Source organism: Canis lupus, chromosome 16 (assembly GCF_003254725.2).
Source record: "Canis lupus dingo isolate Sandy chromosome 16, ASM325472v2, whole genome shotgun sequence".
Lineage (NCBI taxonomy): Eukaryota > Metazoa > Chordata > Mammalia > Carnivora > Canidae > Canis > Canis lupus.
In genome coordinates this window covers 16,501,802-16,523,592 of record NC_064258.1, presented here as the reverse complement: position 1 = coordinate 16,523,592, position 21,791 = coordinate 16,501,802, and the positions used below count along the sequence as shown (strand labels likewise).

General features: G+C 40.8%; 1 protein-coding gene across 12 annotated transcripts in view; it reads left to right on the top strand.

The window, feature by feature from the left end:
• Positions 1 to 21,791, top strand: part of PRKAG2 (protein kinase AMP-activated non-catalytic subunit gamma 2) — a 264,514-nt gene that overhangs the window by 236,410 nt on the left and 6,313 nt on the right. For all 12 annotated transcript variants that reach the window (XM_025452415.3, XM_025452404.3, XM_049094700.1 and 9 more), the window contains 8 exons: positions 435 to 516; positions 1,587 to 1,645; positions 10,440 to 10,485; positions 11,988 to 12,042; positions 12,965 to 13,091; positions 16,049 to 16,214; positions 16,556 to 16,593; positions 18,103 to 18,249. In XM_025452415.3, the coding sequence (XP_025308200.1) occupies positions 435 to 516; positions 1,587 to 1,645; positions 10,440 to 10,485; positions 11,988 to 12,042; positions 12,965 to 13,091; positions 16,049 to 16,214; positions 16,556 to 16,593; positions 18,103 to 18,249 (720 nt within the window). The remainder of the gene's footprint in view (positions 1 to 434; positions 517 to 1,586; positions 1,646 to 10,439; positions 10,486 to 11,987; positions 12,043 to 12,964; positions 13,092 to 16,048; positions 16,215 to 16,555; positions 16,594 to 18,102; positions 18,250 to 21,791) is intronic.

Genomic DNA, 21,791 nt, shown 5'->3' with positions numbered 1-21,791 from the left:
TTAAAAAAAAAAAAAAAAAAAAAAAAAAAAATTTCCAGTCCTTATATGCCTTTATGTATAATACAAAAGCGGGCACCTGGGTGTCTCAGTTGGTTAAGTATCTGCCTTCGGCTCAGGTCATGTCATGATCCCAGGATCCTGGGGTCCAGCCCCACGTTGGGCTCCCTGCCCAGACGGGAGCCTGCTTCTCCCTCCGCCCCTACCCCGCCCCGTTCGTGATCTCTCACTCAAAGAAATATATAAAATCATATATATATATATATGTAATACAAAAGCATTTTTACCAGTGTTAGTAAATTCAGTTTACTTTAGCCTCTTAAACTAAAAAGCTCAAACATTGAAGATAATTGGTAAGATCTGGTTGGGTATTTTAGTTGAAGGTATTTTCCCCCTGACATAATGGACTTTATGTTTTTGTTTCTGTTTGTCTTTAGGTGAAAAAGGCCTTCTTTGCCTTAGTAGCCAATGGTGTTCGAGCAGCGCCGCTGTGGGAGAGTAAGAAACAAAGTTTTGTAGGTAAGCATCGTGGGCCTGGGGAGGAATCTGAAATGGGAACCTGAAAGAAAGCCTAAGGTATCCTAATTGGTGCTGGTTTGGAATCCAGCCTCGAAAACATATTGCCAAGCTGAAGAACTTTATGGCTTTTACGTCCTGGGTAAGGTGGGAGTCACCAGGAAATTCAAAACACTTACATATTCCTACTGAGTTTCTTTTTCATATTTCTCCAGCTTCTTTTGATTCAGTACCCTTTTGGCTCCCTGAAGGAGCTTACGTGCCTTTGCCAGTTCCCACAAGCGTAGGGAACAGGGTGTGCAGGGGACCCTGTGCCCAGACACCTGACTTTGGGCCTCTTTTGCTCACGTGTCCGTGCCTGAAGACAATCCCCGCTTCTTTGGCAGACACCTTACTGATGGTGCAAATGAAGTGATGTACATGTGATGGATGCCTGTGGTAAATCATTGCTCTCCTATCAGAAATATCCTCAATTCCATCATTTCTCATCTCACAGATCATAGCAGACAGTGATGTTGTCTCTCCCAGGGTGCATCACATTATTTTGAAATCACCAGTTTATGTCTGCCTCCCACTCTAGGTGACAGTTTCCTCAAGGACAAGTTTCTTATCTTCATCTATGTAGTCCTGGCGTCTGGCACGTAGTAGGCACTTAATAAATAGGTGCTAAGTAAATAAAGAACCAAGGTTTGTAGAGTGCTTTTCAGGAAACAATCCAGTGCCCCCAGAAGTGTCATGTGTCTAAAGCTTTTGGAATTCCCTTACCTTATTTTAAAGCATTTTAAATTATTTACACGTAGCTGCAAGTCTTTTGTGATGTTTTATATTAGTAAGCTTTCTAACATTGAATTACCAGATACTATGGTTGATTCCTTTGTACTTAGTGTCAGGTTTAATTTCAGCGAAATTTATCTTAGTTTGTTGTAGATAATTAACAGGCTAATAGTCCTAAATAATATATAAGTAATATACTTTTAAAGTATATTTTAGAAGGTTTTCTGGAAACTATTCCAGGTTTGCTTATCATATGAAATTTTTCAGTTTTATATTTAACATATAATTCTTTGTTCCAGGAATGCTAACAATTACAGATTTCATAAATATACTACATAGATACTATAAATCACCCATGGTAAGTGCCAGAAACTCTATGACAGTCATTGGAGCTGTATATATTTATGTATATGTGCAGAGGGGTGGTGGTGCTGGTAGTTGATTTTTACAAATATATATAATGTGCAGGGCACTTCGGTGTAAATCAGTCACTAAATTTATGATCTTTAGCAGCAGCCTGGGCTTGTTGCAGTATTGTGACTGCATGGGCCCATGGGTGAAGGCAACCCCTCACACCACCCTGGCCCAGTGGCTGTTGACGGCCTCTCTCGAGATGAAAATACCACCAAGTTTATGACCCCAGGCCTGTCGATTTGCATGCAGCTTCATGCACTGACCCCCCCCTAGATTTTTTTTTTTAAACAAGAACTATATGGACTCTATGTATGGTTAAAGAAGTAAAACTTAAAATTGGAGAAATTCAGTTTTGATATTTTTCTGCCAGTTACAAAGATTGCTGCTGGCTGACTTTAGTGGGAGAACTCTCTGGTCCAGCTATTTCATAAGAGCTTAGTTTGAGAACCACATATGGCCTTTTATCTAATGCTGTGATTTTTGTGATTTTACAGCTTGTTTGAGTTTTGGTTTTGGTTGGTTTGGGGAGTTGATTGCTTTTGTTTAGGGGTGGGAGGGTGTTATGTTTCTGCCTTTTTGGCAAGGATGGGCAAGGACAGAATTGTATATTTTGGGTATCTGAAAGGTAAAAGACATTTACCTTTTAATATTCTTTTTTACGTGTAATGGTTAATACTGCCCAATTATTAAATTTCTCCATAAAATAAGAAAATAAAACAGAACTCTTAGAATTAAATTTTACCAAAGATCTTGTAAGTATCCCATATTTATTTCATACGAGATATCTGATTTCTTAAATACTACCAAATGCAGGGGAGTATTGGTTTTCTTATGATAGTCATATGTCTGCTTTTGAACTAGCAAAATCAACACAAGTATGATTATTAACTGGATATATTTTGATAAAACGCAACTAAACCCCTACTAAAAATCTCAGCAAGGGGCACCTGGGTGGCTCAGTCCATTGAGCATTTGACTCTTGGTTCTGGCTCAGGTCCTGATCTCAGGGTCATGGGATCAAGCTCAGTAGGGAGTCTGCTTGAGACTCTTTCCCTCTGCACACATGGTCTCTCTCTAAAACAAATCTTAAAAAAATAAAATAAAAATCTCAGCAGTAGTTAATTAAATCAAAATTTCTATAAAAGTAGTTGGCTAAAGATACAGCCCCAAGTTTTTCTTTTTTTCGTTAAGTTATAGTTGACATACAATATTATATTAGTTTCAGGTGTACAAAAGTGAGTCAATATTTTTATATGTCACAAGCTGATTAGCACGATAGGTCTGGTTACCATCTGTCACCATACAAAGTTATTACAATTTTATTGGCTATATTCCCATGATTTATTTACGTTATAACTGGAAGTCTATACCTCTTAGTCCTCTTCACCTGTTTCTCTTGTCCTTCACCCCTCTGGCGACCACCAGTTGTTCTTTGCATCTATATTTCTGTTATTCACTTGTTCTTTAGATTCTACATGTAAGTGAAATTACATAATTGTCTTTCTCTGTTTGACTTATTTCACTTAGCATAATACTCTCTATGTCTGTCCACATTGTTGCATTTAAATGGCAAGATTTCATTCTTGTTTTATGACTAATATTCCAGTGTTTGTGTGACATCTTTGTTCATCTAATCAATGGACACTTGGGTTGCTTCCATATCTTGGCTATTGTAAATCATGCTGCAGGAGCATGGGGGTACATATATCTTTTCAAATTAGTATTTGCAATTTTGTTTTGTTTTTCAAAAATACCCAGAGTGAAATTGCTGGCTAATACGATAGCTATATTTTTAATTTTTTGAGGAAAGTCTGTTGTTTCCCACAGTGGCTGCACCAATTTACATTCCCACAACCATGCATGAGGGTCCCCTTTTCTCTACATTCTCACCAACACTTGTTCCTGGGATCTCCATGGAATTTTCTGGTGGTTTAGCAAGGACTTTCCATTCTATTCTGTCTGGTCAAGATGCAACATCTTTCAGTGTGAGTATTAGCCTGGCCTCGTGTCCTTCACCGGACACACCCAGCTTAGTATTCAGTCAAAAATTCAAGGAGATCTCCGCACCGCCTTCTCTCTCTTTTCTAGATAGCTCCTCCTGTCTGGTTTTCTGCCCACAAATTCCACTTGGCTCCATCTCACCCAGACTTTGGTTTCTGTCTTCCTAACTCAGCAGGAGTGTTGTGCCCTGGCTGGGTCAGCTGCCCAGCCTGGGGAGAGATGTGGTGATTGGGGGGTTGGTTTGTTTGCTTGCCTTCTCCCTAGGAGTGGCAGTCCTGCCCTGCCTGTTGTCCAGGGTCTGAAGATAGTTGCACATATTTTTTCCCATTTTCTAGTTGTTTGCAGCTGGAGGTTACTGTAGTCCTGTCCCTTCCATCATAGCCAATTGAGCTCCATTGATACTACCCATACCTCTCTGCACTGAACTTTTCTGGTTGGAATGTGGAATTTCCATGTCGACTTTAACTTAACACAATCTATTTGGAGTGAATACTGAACTTTTTACATAAAATATAGTTCTATTTCATCTGCCCTTATTTTCATTTTAAACAAAACGAGTTAAAAGGCATCCATAGCTTTTTATGCCAAGGCTCCTGGTACCTCTCTCCCCACTGTCTGGTGCGCCGCCACTGGCGCTCAAGGTCCCAGGAACCCCTGTCCATGTCACACAGTCACACAGGGATGAACCGTCACAGCTCTTGTTCATCCAACAGTGTCATGATTTCATCTTTATGCCTGCAGAACACTTTTGCCATTTTATGGAAACTGACTTAACAGTTGTTTTTAACACTTTGAAGATGTAATACTGTCTTTTGGCCTCCCAGTGCTTTGGATGAGAAGCGAATAGAAATTTTTATCCTTCCCTCCTCTGGATCATACACCATTTCTTTCTGGTTCAAGAGCTGTCTCTTTCACTCTGGGTTTGATCACCAGAGGTCACATCTGGTTTCCCTTCTATGTGTCCTGCTTCAGGGATGCTGCATTTCCATGATGTTCTGAGTTGGTCTTTCACCTAACTTGGGAAGTTTCTGACTACTCTTTCTTCAAAAATTTTTTCTATCTCATTCTTTCTTTTCTGGGACTTGAGTCACGTGTGCATCAGGCTACTTGACACCATCCCACCAGTCTCTGATAGCACGTTCATCTTCAGGCTTTAGTGTTATTGATTCTGCACTTGCTAATTCTCCTTTGGGTGATCTCCAGGCTTATTTTCAACCTTATTCCTATTGAATTTTCAGTGAGATTGGGAACTTACACTTGAAAGATTTTGTAGGGCCTTTGTAAAGTTTTCTATGGCTGATTGTCCACAAAACGGAAATGAACTTTTAAAAATTCTTTATTTAAATTCAATTTAGTTAACATACACTGTACTATTAGTTTCGGGGTGGAATTTAGTGATACATCAGTTGCGTATAACACCCAATGCTCATTACCTCACATGCCCTCCTTCATGCCCACTCTCCTGCTCCCCCCTCCAGCGACCCTCAGTTTGTTCCCTAGAGTTAAGAATATGTTATGGTTTGCCTCACTTTGTCTTTATCTTAATTTTTCCCTCTATTCCCCTATATTCATCTGTTTTGTTTCTTAAATTCTACATATAAGTAAAATCATATAATACTTGTCTTTGACTTATTTCACTTAGTGTTATACTCTCTAGTTCTATCCACATCGTTGCAAATGGCAAGATTTCATTATTTTTGATGGCTAATATTCCATTGTATATCTATACCACATCTTCTTTATCTATTCATCTGTCGACAGACATCTGGGCTCTTTCCATATTTTGGCTATTTTGGACATCGCTGCTCTAAACATTGGGGTACACGTGCCTCTTTAAGTCACTATGTTTATATTCTTTGGGGTAAATACCTAGAAGTACAATTGCTAGATTGTAGGGCAGTTCTATTTTTAACTTTTTGAGGAACCTCCATACTGTTTTCCAGAGTGGCTGCACCAGTCTGCATCACCACCAACAGTGCACAAGTGCTCCCCTTTCTCTGCATCCTCGCCAACATCTGTCATTTCCTGACTTGTTAATTTTAGCCATTCTGACAGGTGTGAGGTGGTGTCTCATTGTAGTTTTGGGTTTTTGTTGTTTTTTTTTTTTTAAGAAGCTATGTTTTTCTTCTTTTTAAAAAAAAAAAGATTTTTTAAATTTATTCATTCATGAAAGAGAGAGAAGCAGAGGCACAGGCAGAGGGAGAAGCAGGCTCCATGCAGGGAGCCGGATGTGGGACTTGATCCTGGGTCGCCAGGATCATGCCCTGAGCTGAAGGGGGCGCTGGACCGCTGAGCCACCCGGGCTGCCCTCATTGTGGTTTTGATTTGTGTTTCCCTAATATCAAGTGATGTGGAGCATTTTTTTCAAGTGTCTGTTGGCCATTTGTATGTCGTCTTTGGAAAAAATGTCTTCTGCCCATTTCTTGACTGGAGGTTTTGTTTTTTGGGTGTTAAGTTCTTTATTGATTTTGGAAACTAGCCCTGTATCTGATAAGACATTTGCAAATATCTCCTCCCATTCTGTAGGTTGCCTTTTGGTTTTGTTGACTGTTTCCTTTGCTGTGCAGAAGCTTTTTATCTTGATGAAATCCCATTCATTCTTGCTTTTGTTTCCCTTGCCTCTGGAGATGTGTCTGGTAAGAAGTTGCCTGTGTTCTCTAGGATTTTGATGGATTCCTGTCTCACATATAGGTCTTTCATCCCTTTTGATTTATTTTTGTGTATGATGTAAGAAAGTGGTCCAATTTGATTCTTCTGCATGTGGCTGTCCCAATTTTCCTGACACCACTTGTTGAGGAGATTATCTTTTTTTTCCATTGGATATTCTTTCCTGCTTTGTCAAAGATGAGTTGACCGTAGAGTTAAGGGTCCATTTCTGGTTCTCTATTCTGTTCCATTGATCTCTGTGTCTGTTTTTGTGCCAGTACCATACTGTCTTGATGATTACAGCTTTGTAATAGAGCTTGAAGCCTGGAATTGTGATGCCTCCAGCTTTAGGTTTTGGTTGTTTTTTTTTCCCCCCCCCACATTCCTTTGGCTATTCAGGGTCTTTTGTGGTTCCGTACAAATTTTAGGATTGTTCGTTCCAGCTCTGTAAAAAGTGTTGATGGTATTTTGATAGGGACTGCATTGAACATGTAGATTGCTTTGGGTAATATAGACATTTTAACAATATTTGTTCTTCATTCCATGAGCATGGAACATTTTTCCATTTGTGTGTGTGTGTGTCTTCCTCAATTTCTTTCACAAGTGTTCTGTAGTTTTCAGAGTACACAGATCCTTTACCTCTTTGTTTAGGTTTACTCCTAAATGGTTTATGGTTTTTGGTGCAATTGTAAATGGGATTGATTCATTGATTTCTCTTTCTTCTGCTTCATTGTTAGTGTATAGATTGCTAGATTTTGAGTTCTTTGAGGTGGGGACTGGGTCTTACTCATCTTTGTGTAACATCCCCTTCCCATCATCCCAGGGCCAAACACAGACGCTCATGTTAGTGGAATGGCACCACCCTGGTGCCTGCAGCTCAAGGCCTGTGGGGCTGTGCAGGCAAAGAGCCGGGAAGCCTCTGCTCAGCTGAGTACTGCCATCATCTCAGAACTTCCTAAGTGAGGTCCAGACCTAGAGGTGCTACCTGTAAACCGTGTCAAAAACCACATGCTTGAAGAACAAAACCTTGCCATTTGCAATGACATGGAAAGAGCTAGAGAGTATTATGCTAAGTGAAATAACTCAAATACCATATGATTTCACTTACATATAGAATTTAAGAAATAGATGAACATAAGGTAGCAAATAGATGAACATAAGGTAGAAAAAAAGAAGAGTGAGAGCGCACGCTCAAGAGAAACCATGAGACTCTTAACTCTAGAGAACAAACTGAGGGTTACCAGAGGGGAGGTTGGGGAGAGGGCTGGATGAGGGAGGGCATGAAGGAGGGCCCCTGTTGGGATGAGCACTGGGTGTTGTATATAAGTGATGAATCACTGAATTCTACTCCTGAAACCAGTGCTACATAGTATGTGAACTACCCGGAACTTGAAATAAAACAAACACCATCTTCCCTTATCCTCGGTGAGGCTTTCTTCTCCACTGTTATTATCCTTCCGTCACCTATCATCAAAGCCAGTGTGGTCTGGCAGCTGTTTAATTCATCTGTTTAATCTGTTAATTCATCTCTGAACCTTTTGTCCTTCCTTCCTATGGCCCCTGTGCCCCTACCGCTCAGCATTATAGACCTCACTGACCACCTAGGACCCGGGTTTCCATCTGGCTCTGGTGCTGTGAAAGCCACCTTCTTTGAGCTTCACTGTCACCATTCTGCTGCTTGAACCCATCCAGGCTGGCCATCGGCCATTGCATGGTTGGGGCAGCATGCGGCTATGTCCCCATCCGTCCTGCTCTCTAGCCCTCTGTGTCTTCACTGTGGCTCGAACAGGAGCAAGTCTTTGCATTCCGTGCCTTTTAGTCGAGTTTTTCTGCTTTATGTAAAGCCCATCCATCACGCAGGGGCTGGCTGAAATGTGCTGCCTCTTTGTTTTCCGTGCCTGCCCTGTGTTCATCTCTGTGCGTCCCTGTGCACAGAGCCTTCTAGAGGATGGCTTCACACAGTTGCCTGTTGAACAGTGTGGCAGGATGTTTGTCAATAAATACTGTTGGGGTGCCTGGGGGGCTTAGTCGGTTGTCTGCCTTTGGCTCAGGTCATGATCTCAGGGTCCTGGGATTGAGCCCCACATCTGGCTCTCTGCTCGGGGAGGAGTCTGCTTCTCCATCTCCCTCTCACCCTCCCCCTGCTTGTGCGTTTTCTCTCTCTCTCTCTCTCTCTCAAATAAAACTTTTTTTAAGAAAAGAAATAAAAATATACAGGACTGTAAATGTATTTTCTCTTCCTTATGGCTTTCTTAATCCTTTCTCTAGCTTACCTTTATCGTGAGAATATAGTATATAACACAGCATACACAATATATGTTAATCGACCATTTATGTTATCAGGAAAGCTTCCAGTCAACAGTAGGCTCAGAGTAGTTAACTCTTGGGGAGTTACCCATTACATGGGGATTTTTGACTGCCCGAGGGTCAGCACCCTGAACCACATGTTGTTCAAGGGTCAGCTGTACATACTCTTCTTTAGTTGTCACTGGCCTTTTTATATAGGACTGTCTTAATGTTACTGCCATCTGGATTTTAAGCTTTAAGAGGAGGCCAGGCTTTCTGATCACAGGCATCCCTGTTAGGCCCAACACAATGCTGACATGGGCGTAATTTTTTGAAAGGCTGAGCTGGGAGAGGAAAGCTCCAGAGGGGCGAGGTGGAGAACCACAGTGTGGTGGGGACCGCTCTTCTGATGAGTACTCTGTTTCCTGCTCTCTTGTGAGATGCTCACAGAAGCTGGCTTCAGAGGGCCTATTTAGCCAGTTGTTTAGGAAGGGAAACAGAGGGAGAGCTTAAATAATTTGGCCAAAAATAGCAACTAAGAAGTAATAAGGCTAGTGTTGATTTGAAACAAAGCTGAACAGCCCCAAAGTGACTTTTTCTTATACTGTGCCAATTAACCCTCTAGGTATTTTATGCCCTTTCTGTCTTGGGGAAATGGGTTGATACAGTCAGGCATAAATTGATCTAACAACTTAATTTTAGCATGATTTAACCATTTGTCCTTTTTAAACTAGAGATGCTGAAAATTTTCTGTATCCTTAAAAAAGAAGGAATGAATCTATGTCTCCATATGTGTTTTAAAACTTAAGTGTGAAATAAATAAATAAATAAATAAATAAATAAATAAATACATACAAACAAACTAAACTCAAGTGTAGGGGTACCTGGGTGACTCAGTGGTTGAGCATCTTCCTTCAGCTCAGAGCGTGATCCCAGGGTCCTGAGATCAAGTCCCGCATCAGGCTACCCGCATGGAGCCTGCTTCTCCCTCTGCCTGTGTCTGTGCCTCTCTCTGTGTGTCTCTCATGAATAAATCAATACAATCATTAAAAAAAATAAATAAACTCGGGCAGCCCGGGTGGCTCAGCGGTTTAGTGCCACCTTTAGTCCAGGGCCTAATCCTGGAGACCTGGGATCGAGTCCCACGTCGGGGTCCTTGCATGGAGCCTGCTTCTCCCTCTGCCTGTGTCTTTGCCTGCCTCTCTCCCTCTCTCTCTCTCTCTCTCTCTCTCTGTCTCTCATGAATAAATAACATCTTTTTAAAAATAAAATAAAATAAAAAATAGCGTATCAGAAGTTTTTGTATTAGGTTTTTTTTTTTAATTTAAAGATTTTTTAAAAAATTTTAAGGTCTTATTTATGTGACAGAGAAAAAGAGTGCACAAGCAGAGGGAGCAGGATAGAGAGGAGGTTCCCCTCTGAGCAGGAAGCCCGATGCAGGGCTCAATCCCAGGACCCTGAGATCATGACCTGAGCTGAAGGCAGACGCTTTAACTGACTGAGCCACCCAGGTGCGCTGATTTTTTATTTTTTACGTAATCTCTACACTCAGCATGAAGCTCGAACTTGCAACCCTAAGATCAAGAGTCGTACACTCCATTGACTGAGGCAGCCAGGCACCCTTAATTATGTTTTAAATTTAGAAATAATTTATCTTCAACGAAATGTAAAGCGTTTTATATTTCCAGTATTTCTGAATTATCTTTGTTTCCACCAGCTGAATTATGGAACTCTGCAGTAGTTATGAAGTAATTATTTTGTTATATATGTTAACATTTGTAAATAAGAATTTTTCTTATTTGCAGGTACAGATTTATGAATTAGAAGAACATAAGATTGAAACATGGAGGGGTAAGCACAATCAGGTGTTAAAAATCTTTTAATATCAGGGAAAAAATGTTCTGCTTAGCATGTAAAATATGTTTTAACATCACAGATCCTTCTCTCTCTGCTTAATAAGCTATATAGTTAACACATTCGTTTCTATTTTAATCTCAATAGTGTACCATAGTATTGTAAATAACGATCCATTCTGTTTAATGGACATTTCTGGAGAACCTGCAGCAAGTCCATATATGAGACTGGGATGTAAGGATAGGGTCAACCTGCCTTGGGCCCCCGCCAAGCCACCGCTCACTTCTGAATGAGGACTTCCGGCCTGCACACACATCTCTATACGGACCTTGAGGAGGGCTTATGTAGACGGCTCAGAGAAAAGCCTGGATAGAAACAGAAGGACTTGTAGACAGAAAAATGTTCATTAAAAATTGAAAATCCGCCTACAATGATAAGCAACCTTTATGACTAGCCACCTGCAAAATCTGAACATCCATTAGAACTCTCTTAAGGGGCAAGGGGCTCTTTTAATTCCCTTTAACCTGTAAGTTCCATTGAGTGACAGATATGATTTATAAAGGCTTTATCAAGTCAAACCAAAGTCCAACAATACGAGATCCATATCTTAGCACGGCCTGTTATGAATATACAACTTAATACCAAGAGAGATACTTCTTATCAAACTCTACTGTATCAGTAATGTTAGACCAAGATTGAAGTATATTTATAGTTTGATATTATATGGTATTCGGTAGTAATAATGCTAATATCAAGATATTCTCGAGTGCTTTCTGTATAGAAACCTCAACAAGGCAAATTAATTACAGTGGATCTTTAGCAAGATAATTTGTAAAGACTACTGAGGTCCTCAGGATACAGATTTGAGCATTAGTTTGGTAAAATAAAACTTAGAACAAAAGTTTTAGGAGTGTTCTAACCTATGAAAATTAGTTTTAAAGGCTTTCGTGAGTGCTTAGTCTCTGGAGGGTGATAGTCCTTTGGTAGCCTTCTAGTGACCTCTGCTGGCACTGCCTTTTTTTTTTTTTTTTTTTAAGATTTTATTTATTTATTCATGAGAGACACAGAGAGGCAGAGACACAGGCAGAGGGAGAAGCAGGCTCCATGCAGGGAGCCCGATGTGGGACTGGATCCCGGGTCTCCAGGATCATGCCCTGGTCCGAAGGCAGGCGCTAAACTGCTGAGCCACCCAGGGATCCCCTGGCACTGCTTTTTACACCCAATTGCTTGTCTTTGTCATTTTTACATCTATTGTAATACTGTTTTGAAATACTTAACTTTTACATGATGGCAGCATCCTGAAAACAGTTAACAAGTTGTTTAAAATAATCCTAAGTATGATTTATACAGTAGCATTCAGTAAATTAGATTTGATTTTGGTTTTTAATTCTTCTAACAGTTTTCTGTAAAATGAAGAATATTTTAATATTCCTTATGTGTGTAATAATTACAGACAGCAAATGTGTTACTAATTGCATATTTTCTTTCTATAAAAACAGAGCTTTATTTACAAGAAACATTTAAGCCTTTAGTGAATATATCTCCAGACGCAAGGTAAACTTGTAAAGTTTTTCTCCTTTGAAAACATTCTTTCAGATTCTTGTTTCTGTGATCAATAGATTTTTTTTTAAATCTACATAGGGGACAGCCTCCATAATTCCAAATATTAAATTCAGTAAATTTAGAGACAATAGCAATCAGCCATTGTTTGTCCCAGGGATCGATAACAGGCTGGGAAAGTGGTCATACTGCCACACAGACCATCAGGGGAACTTGTTAATAATACTGCCCATTGCTGGGTTTCCCCTGCCACATGGCCTCTGGAGGGTCATGCCCAGGAACGCACATTACAGCAGCTCCCCCAGGGGTTGACTGTCTGCCTCAGCTAGACGTTGGTCCAGAGGTAGTCGGGAGAACGTGTGCCCCAGCATGTGACAGGTGACCCAGGCCTTCCAGGCTCTGATACATTTCCACAGTGTATGAAAATATTCTCCAAACTCTAAGCACTAGCAAGCAAAAGTAGAATACTGAATTTTATTAGTTTATTTCCAAGTCCTAAAAAAACAAAACAAAACAGATAAACCCACCAGCCTGCTGGTTGGCAGCCCCAGGAGAGGCCAGAGCAGCCCATCCGCTCCTTTGGGGCCTAGGCCAAGCTCCCTGTCACCTGGGCCTCCCTTAGTGGCCCTAGGGGTTCAGCCCTGCCGTGTCTTAGACAGCAGTGTTCAGTACTGTTGGAAACCACACTCTTAGAGATCTGTAGCTTGTGCTCATATCTGGAATTAACTCAGACTGGAAAATCAAAACATTTACTGAGATACCCAATTTAAAACTTTTCCAGAACACTGCTTTAAGTCCAGTCAACCTTTTGTTGCTCTGATGTGAAAACACTGAAAATGCTTCTAAAGCAGGGGTGGTCCAGAATTTTACATCTTTCTTTAAAGCCTCCTAACAACTTTGATGGCTTTTCCCACAGCCTCTTCGATGCTGTATACTCGTTGATCAAAAATAAAATCCACAGATTGCCAGTTATTGACCCTATCAGTGGGAATGCACTTTATATACTTACCCACAAAAGAATCCTCAAGTTCCTCCAGCTTTTTGTAAGTAGATTTTAGTGTTTCTAAAGACGTAGCTGCATCTACTTTAACTAATTTACTTCAAGTAAATTGGCTCCTGTCACCCTCAGTAGGAGACGTTGTTAATTTTGGAATTGGGATTGTTAGGAGGTCTCCATTTCTCAGCTGCAGTTTCTCAACTTACTACTATTTAAATTGTACATCCTCCAAGTTGATTCCAATTAAAAAGCAATTGCTTTTCGGGGCAAGTATCAAAATAATAAAAACATTTGGAATTCTCTATTTAAGTTAGAATATTTTATCGCCTAAAATATGAGGGCAGTAAAGCAATATACAAGTCATTCTAATTAAGAAACTGCTATGTGAGATAAATTGAGCCAATATTTATAGCAAATTGCCTTATGATGCTTTATTGGTTTCATGGTTTTGGAAACATTTGAAAAATACTGTCCCCGGGATTATCTTACTGTAAATTGCAGTGACAGAAAAACACAAAGCAAATACAATTTTGGCAAGAGAGTACCATGTTGGTCCAAATTCAGGCTTTATTATCTATAGGTTTTTCTCAACTGCATTTGGAATGAGATGTCTTCTTAATCATAATATTGACCGCTTTGGTCAATATTTAAGAGGCTCAGAAGGACCAGAGTATTTACAAGAGGGCTTTAATTTTTTTTCATTTAGATTATATGCAGTGAATTTGAGGCTAGAAGTAGTTGGTTAGCTAGGACCAGTAGGAGGCATCATTCATGGTTCAGAAGAGATGACATGAAGTCATTTTTTTTTTTTTTAAGATTTTATTTATTTTGTCTACGGCCATACCACCCTGAATACGCCCAATCTCATCTGATCTTGGAAGCTAAGCAGGGTTGGGCCTGGTTAGTACTTGGATGGGAGATTTTATTTATTTTAGAGAGAAAAGAGGACAGAGAGAGACTTTTAAGCAGACTCCACGCTGAGTGCAGAGGGCCACCAGGGGGCTTGATCTCACAACCCTGAGATCATGACCTGAGTGGAAATCACAGGGTCAGATGCTTAATCTACTGAGCCACCCAGGCGCCCCGTGAAGTCAAAGAACTTAATAGATATTAAAAATCTACATCACATTAGCTTCCCCATATCCTTCCATTAAGGAAGTAAAAGAGCATTTCTAGTGTGATACAAAGGAGTCAGTGCTCCTTCTCCTGGAGCCCTGCCTCAATTTTGCCAGGCAGAAGCACAGAGGGTTCGGTAATAAGGAGAAATCCCTTGTCCATCAAGCCACTTCTACATTTTAGTAGTTTACATGTAAAACTAACTCTCTTCATGGTTAAATAAATGCCAAGAAAGAAGGTAGGAAATTTACCAAAACACGTAGTATAGAGATGGTGGGACAATTAGGGGCGTATGAAGATTGTGGCTCAGACATCACCTCTGCTTGCGGAGCCGCCTCAGCATCAAGGCTGAGTGGGACCCAGGGCAAGGCCTACATGTGTCAGGCTGTCAGCCCCTCTACTCCTCAGAGGAATCACGTTAAGATAACGTTAATCATGAGAGCTATATACAAGCATTGATGACGTGTCAGCTACTCTCCTGAGCGCTTCACCAGACACAGCTAATCCACACCTCTGCCTCCCCAGGTAGGTATTTTTATTAATCCCATTTAATAGGTGGTGAAGTGACTTTTTGGGTCACCACTGGCAAGTGGCAGAGCAGTTTCTGAGCGGCGGCCTCCCTCCCCACTGCAGCCTTGCCAGCAGGGAGGCCCTTGCCAGCGGGCTGTGATGTAGCTCAGGCCCCAGGGGTTAAACCCACCCCAGGTCTCCCAGATGCCACGAGGTCCAGTCCAGCCCGTATTCATGGCCACAATGCCGCAGACCAGAAGTCCCCGCAGGAGGCAGGCCTTGGGGAGAGTAGAGGAGGATGCCTCTGCAATACTGCCTTATATTTGGGCCAATATGGTAATTAAATCCTGCTCTTAGAATATTCCATTAGAGGTTTTCAGATGAAAATACAGAATTTTATATAAATTTCAGACCCTGATTTTTTTTTTTTTTTCTGAATTGAGATCATTTTCTGAGAAAAAGTGGCCTTAGCCTTGGAGACATTTGACAGTTAGCCTAAGCGTGGAATGGAACAGGGGTTATCCTGCATCACGATGGGCTAGATGACCTAATAGGTCTTTCTTTTTTTCTCTAAATTTCTAGGATTCTCATGATTTGAATATTGATGAACTCTTTGACTTGAACATTTTGTTTCTTCTAATTGTTCATCTTTTCCTGATAATTATAAGGTACACCAGGAGGACGGAACCAACCATACCCTTTATACAAGGTGGATTTTTGAAACCGTAGACCTTATTTTGTTTTAGTCAAACGTGACCCTAGACTTCTCTCTTCTGACTTCTCCCTCCTCCTCTAAAACAGCCCATGAAAAGAAAAGTGAACTTTCAAAGGTTCTTTCAATTCTGTTCAGCTGGCTTGTTCCTTGCTCCTAGTAATCACAAGCTGAAGTCCTCCAGAGGAGAATGCAGGAGTAGGGTGGGACGGGGTGAGGACTAACTTAGCCGCAGCACAGACTGCTCCCACCAAACGCTCTGGGTTTGGAACTGTAGGGGTTCTTCACAAATGTATTTAGTGCTGACGGCAGGACATAAGAGTAAAGGATTCTTGGTGGCTATGGGTCTTAATTTCCAAAGAGACCTCTTCTTCCCTCTTCTTTCCACATTTTCAGTGAGTGAAAGAGAAGGGAACATCACAATGTGCGTGCTCTACACTATTTTACTAAGTAGTTAAATATAAGTTTAGACCTATCAGCCGATTTGAACAAGAACTACGATTTTTATATGTAACATTTCCATGTTAATTCAGCCATCTGGGTAGATTGGTAGAGAACACTAACTTATAATGTGTTATACATAGTTTTTCGTCCAAGTGTGGACATGTGAACATTATAAAGGTCTGTCTGGGCTCTAGAGCACTTGTATTTATCTTCCTGTTTAGATGTCTGATATGCCAAAGCCTGCCTTCATGAAGCAGAACCTGGATGCCCTTGGAATTGGGACCTACCACAACATCGCCTTTATCCACCCAGACACTCCCATCATTAAAGCCTTGAACGTCTTTGTAGAAAGACGAGTGTCGGCCTTGCCTGTGGTGGATGAGTCAGGTAGGGGGTTTGGTCACACGAGGGCAACAGAGACCATGCTTTGTCTTCTGGGGGCAGACCTATTGTTAAGTGGTCAACTGATCAGATCGGGCGGGTGGTGGGCAGGGGTTGGGGATGATAATTTGGATATGGCGGATCAAGTCAGCACCAAGGAACATTCAGGTTAATGAGAACTCTAAACTGGCTTATCTTCACATTTTCCATTAGGATGTGATTTCATGTTTATTTAGACAAATTTGTTATTTAGCAAGGTTGTTAATTGCTAGTGTCTGGTTGAGATGGATTTTAAATGTTATTTTTTGTTTCCAAGATATTTTTCTAACATATGTTTTCATTTTTAGGAAAAGTTGTAGATATTTATTCCAAATTTGATGTAATTGTAAGTATTTTTAATTTTGTCACACCTGTCATCTAGAATGTATTTAAAACATAGCTTTTCTGGATGTGCGGATCAGATTCCATAGACTGCCCATACTCATTGTACTTAGCGTTCACTAGGCTTAGCAGTAAATAATATATTAGCATTATATAGTCATCTTTTCAGTTCATGTGTAGTTTATCCATCACTGCAGCATGTGTAAGTATCTTAAATTGCCCTATTTCTGTGTATGAAATGTTAATTCTGCCAACAGGCAAGTGCTTGGTGCACACATGATTTCGGGAATCCCTTGCTAGATAGATCCCATTGTTTGCTGATTGGGAAGCACTATTCTAAAGAAGAAAGCAAAAGTATTGAAACTTAAAGTCCTGTTTTTTTTATATATATATATATATTTTTTTTTTTTTAAAGATTTGATTTATTAGAGCACATGAATGAGCAGAGAGTGGCAGAGGGAGAGGGAGAAGCAGACTCCCCACTGCGCAGGGAGCTCAATCCCAGGACCCTGGGATCATAACCTGAGCTGAAGGTAGATCCTTAACCACCTGAGTCACCCAGGTGCCCCAAAAGTCCTACATTTTAATCCCTGATGTAAATCTACTAGAGGTAGTGCTACATCTTTCCACTGGATGCTTGCTTTTCCTCATTCATTTTAAATGCACTTCCTTAGGGGCACCTAGGTGACTCAGTCGGTGGAACGTTTGCCTTCGGCTCAGGTCATGATCCCAGGGTCCTGGATCGAGGCCTGTATCAAGCTCCCTGCTCAGCAAGGAGTCTGCTTCTCTCTCTGCCTGGCAGTTTCCCCTGTTTGTGTTCTGTCAAGTAAAATCTTTTAAAAAAAATAAATGCACTTCCTTAGAGTTTTATGGTATTTCTAAGAAAGGGAACTGAAACTCTGATAGGCCCAACTGTGCTCATCATTTTTTGACCTAATGTTGGATCCCAGCGGTAAATATTTCTTTTCAGCCAGCTGTCTCAAACCCTTTTGTTTCATTTATTCTGCTTAACAATAACAGACATCAAAAAATAGACTAAGTGGAATCTGGTTGAGTAGGACCCTCTGAGGTTAAAGCCATGTGCATCTGGGGCCCGTCTGGCCTGCCCTTCCTCCATGATGTCTGATCCTGAGGAAACCCTGCTCCCTGGGCTCACAGGGAAAGCCCCTCCTTGCCGGCACCGTAGGGCGCTTCTTATCCTTTGCAAATGTTAGTCCACCTCTCCAAAGACTTGATTCGCTCAGGCTATAGAGCCTTGGGTGGGGTAGTGTATCAACCTTGATACATAGACACTATGTATCAAGGTTGCTCCACAACAAAGGTATACCTCATCTGTCGTAAGCTGTAGTTATTAATGATGAAATAACACCAGCGGCATGTTCTAACCTGTATCTAAACTGACATAAGATGAACATTAATGTTTTTAAAGATCAGGTCCCTTTAAACTTAACTGATTTTGGTTATTAATGTAAATGGAAATAAAAGGACATAATTCATTGTTACTTTATTACAGAACCTTGCTGCTGAAAAAACCTACAATAACCTAGATATCACAGTGACCCAGGCCCTCCAGCACCGTTCACAGTATTTCGAGGGTGTTGTGAAGTGCAGTAAGCTGGAAATCCTGGAGACCATCGTGGACAGAATAGTGCGGGCTGAGGTGAGGCAGCTGGCCACACTCCTCCCTTCCTCCCTCCCCCGCATCCCTGCCCCAGCCTCCACACCAGGTACTCACTGGCAGTGATGCTGTGGGACTGGGACTGGGAATCGCAGGAAAGCAGGTGAAGCAGTGGTGAGTCAGTCGGATATTGTGCCTTCCCTCTCCAGAACTAGCATGTCACTTGAACTGTAGGCCTGGAAATGGTCATTGAATTGAACTAATAAGTAAGAGACTTTCATGATTTAAAAATACATAAGTAGGAAAACAAATGTCCCAAGAGCTTTGAGTTTCATTAGGGTATTTATGAATTTAAAATTAAAAATGTGTGATTATATAGTTTTAACAAAGTGAATGATAAAATGTCTTATGATCTTTTTAAGTTAATTTTCCCTGTCTCCTGATTTAAATAATAGTAGGTGGTCTAATAACCACCTCCTGACCCTCAGCACTAAGGTGCCCTCGTACCTTACTGCATGTAGGATTTGGGGATGTACTTTGGGTAACACAACTAACTCAGGATAACCATCCCCCCAAATCATTTCTTTCCTTTCCTATTAGACAGGGATAGGAATGTTTTCCTGTTTATCACGCTCTAGGACTTGGAGGATGCAATCATGTTCTTTCTGGAACAATCCCCTAGTAGGCAGGATCTATTCATAATGGCACGTCTGCTCTGGTACTTTTTATTTATAAACATGAGAATGCAGTCCAAGAAGAAAAGTCCCTAATAATTTCTTAGGCTCACAACGGGCGATCTTAACATGACATATGTAGGGGGTGGCATCAGAACACAGTCTCCATTGTGGGAGCCATCAAACAGAAACACAGCCATGTTGTTGTCATTGAGTGTTGAAGACTTCCACCTTACCCTGTACTCACCTGAGGGGAGCCCCCTACCCCCCCTTACCACTGTCGTGGCTTTTGAAACCTATTTCACTAGCACCTCCATATGAACTCTTTCCTTTTTCTACTTGAATTTAATATCCAGCATTCTAGTTTTCCAAAGAGTTTTAATTGACTTAGGAATACATCTTAACTTTTTAGTAAGGTCCTTAGAATTATGTGCCTTTGGAAGATCATAGGTAATGATCCTAATTATTCATAAGGACAATAGACATCCGTATAATGGAATCCCTACATAACAATGTAGAAGAGTTTTTGGTTGATACAGAAAAAACATCAATGTATTAAGAGAAAAAGCCAATTACTACATATAATATAATTCTATTGGGATCCCTGGGTGGCGCAGCGGTTTAGCGCCTGCCTTTGGCCCAGGGCGCGATCCTGGAGACCCGGGATCAAATCCCACATCGGGCTCCTGGTGCATGGAGCCTGCTTCTCCCTCTGCCTGTGTCTCTGCCTCTCTCTCTCTCTGTGTGACTATCATAAATAAATAAAAATTAAAAAAAAATTCTATTCATTTACATGCATCTATATAAGTAAAAGAGTCTATAAGAACCCACAGCACAGTAATAACAGTAGCCGTTTCTAGGTGGCAGAGTTCTGGCTCAGGGGGAAAACATGGAGAATGCAGTGCTCCTCAGGTCTCAGCTGTCTTGTTTGAGCATGTATTATTCTCAGGTAAAAGAAGTAATTGGCTTGTCCTTTCAGTTCATCTGGCAAGCAACAGAAACTTCTAAGGAAATGGGTCATTGAGAAAAATAAAGCTGTAATTCAACACTTTTCTCATTATGCCTCTTGACTTCTTTCCCCATTAAAATAAATTCTTCCACCTGATGACTCCTTGCTGGTGGACCAAGGCCAGTTTTAGCTTAAATACAGTTGTTGGGGAAAGGGTTTTCAGTATCAATGATGATTTGGTTTATTTATATGACATATCACACCAGCTTTTTGATACCCAAGAATATTTGCTAGTTTAGACTCAGCAACAAATGCCAAGAAAATATTTCTGGTCATCATTTCTGCCTGGTAGAATTAATTCTCCAGGTGAGTTGGCCGCCCCTTGACCTTCAAAAGAGTTATTTAATTAGCATTATTGAATGTTAACAGCAACAAAGTGTGTCACATATAGACTATAAAGCATTCTCTGACCTAGATATAAGCCGTTATTTTAATTTATGATTTATAAACTATATAATATAAATTAAAATAATAGTTAAATAATTGTGTTGTATCACAGGAATATTGAAGACCCTAAATTTTTGAGAGAAACTTAAAGTTTTTTTTTTTTAAAGATTTATTTATTTATTTATCATAGACAGAGAGAGAGAGAGAGAGAGAGAGAGAGAGGCAGAGACACAGGAGGAGGGAGAAGCAGGCTCCATGCTGGGAGCCTGACGTGGGACTCGATCCTGGGACTCCAGGATCGCGCCCTAGGCCAAAGGCAGGCGCTAAACCGCTGAGCCACCCAGGGATCCCCAGAAACTTAGTTTATTTAAGTAATCTCTACTTTCAACATGGGGCCCAAACTCAGGACCAAGATGAAGAATCGCATGCTCTTCTGAGCCAGCCAGGCGCCCCTAGGGAATCTTTTATAAATGATGTTGTCATGAGCAAGATAACAAAGTAATTTTTTTTTTAACTCAAAGCAAGCTAGGACATGAAACAGCATCCCCAACACAGTATCAGAGATAAATCTAAAAACAGAATTTCCTTCCGTTTCCATCTCCTTCCTGTGCCCCCCATGGTGTGTGTTGGGGGGCGGGGCGGGGCTGCCTACTTGCTAAAGCTCAGAAAAGAAGCTCCACGCCTGCTCCCTCCTTCTGTGTGCTAAGGATGCTTTTATTAGAGAAATACCTCACAATGTTGGCCATTCGTTTATAAAAGACCTCAGTAGAAAATAAGATGTGGGGCAACCCTGGTGGCTTAGCAGTTTAGCACCACCTTCAGCCCAGGGCGTGATCCTGGAGACCAGGGATCGAGTCCCACCTCGCTCCCTGTATGGAGCCTGCTCTTCTCTCTGCCTGCCTCTCTCCCCATCCATCCCTCCCTCCCTCCTCCTTCCTCCCCCTCCCTCTCCCCTCCCTCTCCCCCTCCCCCTCCTTCTCTCTGTGTTTCTCATGAGTAAATAAATAAAATCTTTTAAAAAAAGATGTATAAAAAAAGGAAAAAGAATCACACGAAAACACTTTTTTTTAAAAAAATGAGATGTGAATACAGTCTGTTTCACTTTGTTATAGTTCCTTTATCGTCTGACCTATAGGAACATTTTAAAATATGAACCTCATGGAGAAAAGACTATAAAAAAAGGAAGAGCCATGACCTCTTCTGGATATCTTTCCCATGTAAATCCATATCTGATAGTTATTAGAAACTGAAATACTTTAAAAATTTTAAAGCTTATGTTTAAGAATATCATGGCTACTTAGTACTTCGTGTTTTGAGTTGTATCATTCATATATTCATATTCTGAAAGTTGAAAACAGGAGGACACAGCTGGCTAATTTTTCCTACAAGTAGTTAAAATCAGCATTGCATCTTGACTTTAGAGCCTAAGACTTTTCACGGTTCTGTACACTGGTAATGTCTCTTATTTGCAGGATGGTAATCCCCTGATATGGTATGTGAAAGACATTTTTGCT